Source organism: Orycteropus afer, unplaced genomic scaffold (assembly GCF_000298275.1).
Source record: "Orycteropus afer afer isolate SDZICR_OR568_19922 unplaced genomic scaffold, OryAfe1.0 scaffold01179, whole genome shotgun sequence".
NCBI classification, from domain to species: Eukaryota; Metazoa; Chordata; class Mammalia; order Tubulidentata; family Orycteropodidae; genus Orycteropus; species Orycteropus afer.
The window spans coordinates 77,937-79,507 of NW_006922766.1; the positions used below are offsets into that span (position 1 = coordinate 77,937).

A 1,571-nucleotide genomic window follows, 5' to 3' on the forward strand; every position below is an offset into this window, starting at 1 on the left:
TTACTTGGTTCCACAATCATCACCAATGGAAGCAGCAGTCAAGACAACAGATGATGTATTGCACTGGGAAAATCTGCTGCAAAAGACCTCTTTAAAGTGCTGAAGAGAAAAGATGTCAATATGAAGAGTAAGGTGTGCCTAACACAAGCCATGGCATTTTCAATAGCCTCATATTCATATGAACAATGAATGAGGAAGACTGAAGAAAAGTAGATGCTTTTGAGTTGTGTTGTTGGTGAAGAATACTTAAGTACCATGGACTGCCAAAAGAAGTAACAAATCTGTTCAGGATGAAGTGCAGCCAGAATGCTCCTTGGAAGCAAGAATGGCCAGACTTTGTCTCATCTACTTTGGTCATATTGTCAGAAAAAAACATTCCCTGGAGAAAGATATGCTTGGTAAAGTGGAGGGTCGATGAAAAAGGGGAAGGCCCTCAATGCGATGAATTGACACAATGACTGCAATGATAGGCTCAGGTATAGCAAGTATTGTGAGACTGGCACAGGACTGGGCAGTGTTTTATTCTGTTGTACATAGGGTCACTATGAGTTGGAGCCAACTTGACAGCACCTAACAACAATATACATATATTACACTCATATCATATACACACATATATGTATATATGCATGACAAATGTAGAAGAAAATGGGAGCTGACAAAAAAGTAGCACTGACTTTCAAACTTTTATTTAAGTAAAAGGATGGGGCCATAACTGAAGTATGAAAGCAAATACTAAAAATATAGTGTGATGTGTGACTGTGAAGCAAAAGTACAAAGCAAAGAACTATGTCAATGAGTTTATCTGAGTAACTACAAATCTAGGAATGTATGAATGAAATATGAATGAATCTTATGTAAAAAGGTGGAGAGTAAGACTAAGATGCTAATAATAGTAAGAATGATTACCACAGTAAATCTAGAAATGAATTAGGAAAGGTTGGTACCTAGCATATAGGTAAGAAGGCCAACAAGTGCTCTAAGTTCCTAGGAAAGAAGAGGGTATCTAGAAATGGCATCTCAGGTTTCTAAAGAATTCACATTAATTTGTCACTACAAAATTAAAAGGTCTTTAGAAAAACATCTTTGAAGAACATTTCAGAGGATCGGTTACTCACTAATTAACCATTAAAGGGCCCCGGCCCCTCCTCATCTGTCTGGTTCCCTGTAACTGACCTGAAAAGTGTCTCCTTAGCATTTCTTCCTCCATGACCCATGGTTTGTCTTCATGCTCCAACTTGAAAATCACATTGGGTTTGGAGAATGGACATCCTGCCAAAGGGAAGTGACAAAAGATTTGAGCAAAGATACTGGAAACAAAGAATTGAGATTGGCCCAAGGGAAATTAGGCTTTCCACAGGATGACAAAAGTGTGGTTTCTGGGGATGCTGTATCCTGAAACATAACTGCAGTGCAGTGAATTGCTTAATATGGCTCTTCTAGCCATGTCTTCAATTTTGTGATGTATTGTAGAAAGTTGTTGTTGTTGTTGTTATGTGCCGTCGAGTCAAACCCAACTCATAGCGACCCCTCCTTGGGTTTCCGAGGCAGTATTCTACGGAAGTAGGATT

General features: G+C 38.9%; 1 protein-coding gene across 1 annotated transcript in view; it reads right to left on the reverse strand.

Moving 5' to 3' along the window:
* The window catches only part of LOC103212965 (zinc finger protein 569), a 23,385-nt gene that overhangs the window by 6,366 nt on the left and 15,448 nt on the right, over window positions 1–1,571 (reverse strand). Inside the window, exon 3 of the mRNA XM_007958869.2 lies at window positions 1,177–1,272. Within this exon, the coding sequence (XP_007957060.1) occupies window positions 1,177–1,272 (96 nt within the window). The remainder of the gene's footprint in view (window positions 1–1,176; window positions 1,273–1,571) is intronic.